This window comes from Myotis lucifugus, unplaced genomic scaffold (genome assembly GCF_000147115.1).
Source record: "Myotis lucifugus unplaced genomic scaffold, Myoluc2.0 scaffold_12, whole genome shotgun sequence".
In the NCBI taxonomy this organism is placed as follows: Eukaryota; Metazoa; Chordata; class Mammalia; order Chiroptera; family Vespertilionidae; genus Myotis; species Myotis lucifugus.
This window is the reverse complement of record NW_005871060.1, coordinates 9,363,546-9,366,939: the sequence shown is the minus strand read 5'-3', so window position 1 is coordinate 9,366,939 and position 3,394 is coordinate 9,363,546. Positions and strand designations below refer to the sequence as shown.

Here is a 3,394-nt window from a genome sequence, read left to right as displayed (position 1 = left end):
CAAGTTAGACTATATTTGCTTATTGTCTTCAAATACCAGTTGAAAGAAATTTCTATGAGACTATTATAAAATTACTAGAGTTTAGGTGCATGAAATTTGTGCACTGGGGGGTAGTCCCTTAGCCCATCCTGCACCCTCTCCAATCCAGGGAACCCTTGGGGGAAGTCTGACTGCCAGTTTAGGCCCAATCCCACATGCAGTCAGACATCCTTCTCACAATCCAGGACTGCTGGCTCCCAACCGCTCACCTGCCTGCCTGCCTGATTGCCCCTAACCGCTTCTGCCTGCCAGCCTGATCACCCCCTAACCACTCCCCTGCCAGCCTGATCGCCCCAACTGCCCTCCCCTGCTGGCCTGGTCGCCCCTAACTGCCCTCCCCTGCTGGCTTGATCGCCCACAACTGCCCTCCCCTGCAGGCCATCTTGTGCAAGGGTGTGATGGTCAATTTGCATATTATCTCTTTATTATATAGGATACTTGGAAAATCTAAAATTCTTAAAATCCATTTTATTAGAATGAATGTAAAGTTTTCAAAATCCATTAGAATGAATGTATGTCTCAATCTGAACATTCAAAATATATATATATGGTTCTTTTTAAAAATTTTAACAGCTTTATTGAGATATCATTGATATCCAAAACTACACATGTGTAATGTGTACAGTTTGATGAGTTTGGATGTGATTCTTTTTTCAGGTGAAGAAAAACATGTTTTGAGGAGCATAAGTTTAGAATTTTTAATGTCAGCTTACTCAGAATTAGTGTGATGATGAAAAGTTTAGACACATTCAAAGATTATGTATCTTTAAAAATGATACCTTATCTTATCATGAGCTCTTTTCAGCCCCTGGGCTTCACTATTTTTCTCAGGTTGAACAAAAGAAATCTATTCGATCTTCAGTTATACTGGGGTGTTTGTATGAATACAGCTTCAATTATATACATCATAATTGATTAGAAATTCAGACAGATTTTGCTATTCTGTTATGAGTAATAATTGTCACGGTGAGATATTCTTTTTTTGATAGCATTGCTCCCTATATAATTTTATCTTAAAGGAATTTCAAATAAATAATAGACATAAAATTACTTGTGCCAGTTTTGCTTTGTAAATCATATTCTCCTCCTCTGCAAAACTGGTATGAAATCTGGAAGAAACTCACCTGTGTAAGAATAGGTCCATTATTATTCTATGAGGAAAAAAATCTTTCCTCATTCTGTCTTGTATTAAGTGACCCTTATTTCCTGAATGCCTCTGTTGCTAGACTTGCTGTGAGCATTTCAGGAATCCTGGACTCATAAAAAGGAGAGACACAGTTATCAAATTGATGGAATTTGGTCAGTTTAGTTTTTAACTCACAATGCAAATATTCATGGGATGAATGCCTCAAACACTGTTGTTGCTCATGAACTTGTAGTAGGTCTTCCATTGGAATACCAATATTTTCATATTTATGGGCACATATTTTTTTAAATATATTTTTATTGATTTCAGAGAGGAAGGGATCAGGAGAGAGAGATAGAAACATCAATGATGAGAGAATCATTGATCGGCTGCCTCCTACACACCCCACACCAGGAATGGAGCCTGAAACCCAGGAATGTGCCCTGACTGAGAATCAAACCATAACCTCCTGGTTCATAGGTCCAGACTCAGCCACTGAGCCACATGCCACACCAGCTGGGCTGAGCACATATTTTTAAAGGCAACCATTGATAAACTTGATTGTTTGAATCACTCTGAATTCTTATTTTTTTTCTTTTCTTTCTTTCTTTCTTTCTTTTTTTTTTTTTTTTTTTTACCAGACTCTTAGAAAGAACTATCCGGTCAGCTGTGGAGCAGCATCTTTTTGATGTTAGTAGCTCTGGAGCCCAAATCTCAGAGGACTCAGAATCTGGAACATCCCTAGCCCCTTCCACCGCATCCGCCAGGCAGCGCCGCCGCCAGTCCAAGGAGCAGGATGAAGTTCGACGCGGCAGAGACATGTGAGTTGGCGTTGCTGATTCTTGTTTGTGTTTTCTGTTCTTTTAAAAATAAACACCTGAATTAGTTGCTGTGTCATAGTCATTCCCATTTCAGTATTTATGTTAAAACTTTAAGAAGTTTTTGTTTTGACCCTTCTAAACTTAGCTAACATTTGGGAATTTAGAGGTGGTTGAATAAACATTTCAGTTTAGTCTCCATGTTTGATATGTTGTAGGAAGCCACCTCTATCTAATACATTTCATGGTTTCCTCGCAAATATCTTATTTTAAGGGATTCTGAAGAATTGGAGGAGTAAATTGCTATTTGCCTGTCCAGATGTGGTGTTTTCTTGTTAGACGTTCAGTTGGCTGCTAGATTACCTTATGAACCAACAATTTTTTCTACTATGTTGACCTAATTAAATACTAGAATATCTTTCTCGTACTCTGACAGTTGATTATGGTTTAGTATAAGGTTGAGCTTAAGTCTAATCAAAAGTGGAAATACTTGAAGTTTTTATTATTATAATGACTAATTTTAAGGCATTCCCACAGCATGAATTTCAAGAATAGTATTACAAGGAACTTTATTCTCCATTAGTAGGTTCGATAAATACCAATAAACAGTCATTGAATAATCATGATTTAAATTGTCAAATAAAATAAATTTGCATATAATTGACATATTTTCCCAAAAGTTTTAATATTTTTATCTACTATAGCATTTGGGCTGTATAAAATTATGTTTTGAACCCATTATCAAATGTCCAAGACTAGCCGAAACTGGTTTGGCTCAGTGGATAGAGCGTCGGCCTGTGGACTAAAAGGTCCCAGGTTCGATTCCGGTCAAGGGCATGTACCTGGGTTGCGGGCACATCCCCAGTAGGAAATGTGCAGGAGGCAGCTGATCAATGTTTCTCTCTCATCAATGTTTCTAACTCTCTATCTCTCTCCCTTCCTCTCTGTAAAAAATCAATAAAACATATTTTAAAAAAATGTCCAAGACTAAACTAAACCCTAGTTCCCATCATTCTTTCTTACCTGGACTCATAAGTTCCATCAAAATATCTACACTAATAAAAGAGAAACATGGTAATTAGCGTACGACTGCTACCCTTCCCATTGGCTAATCAGCATATCCTTATGCAAATTAACTGTCAGCCAAGGTGGCGGCCGGCAGCCATGCACTGAAGCGAGCAGGGAGGCTTGCTTGCTTCAGTGACTGCGGACTCCAATGTTCCCCGCCTAACTTGCCGGCCTCTCAGCTGCAACTCTAAGCAACTATGTACTATGTTGCAAATAAGAAGCTAAACAAAACCCCAGAAACAGGCTTTCATTCAGCCAGCTGGACCACAACATTGTATCGATGTTTTCAGCAGCGAGCCTCAGAGCTAAAGCTGGCCCAGATAAAAAAAAAAAAAAGAAAAAA

At 38.5% G+C, this 3,394-nt stretch overlaps 1 protein-coding gene across 6 annotated transcripts in view; it reads left to right on the top strand.

Annotated features, from left to right (window-relative positions):
• Positions 1–3,394, top strand: part of FAM13A (family with sequence similarity 13 member A) — a 270,864-nt gene that overhangs the window by 201,546 nt on the left and 65,924 nt on the right. For all 6 annotated transcript variants that reach the window (XM_014452073.2, XM_006084613.3, XM_014452072.2 and 3 more), the window contains one exon: positions 1,807–1,986. In XM_014452073.2, coding sequence (XP_014307559.1) covers positions 1,807–1,986 — 180 coding nt within the window. The remainder of the gene's footprint in view (positions 1–1,806; positions 1,987–3,394) is intronic.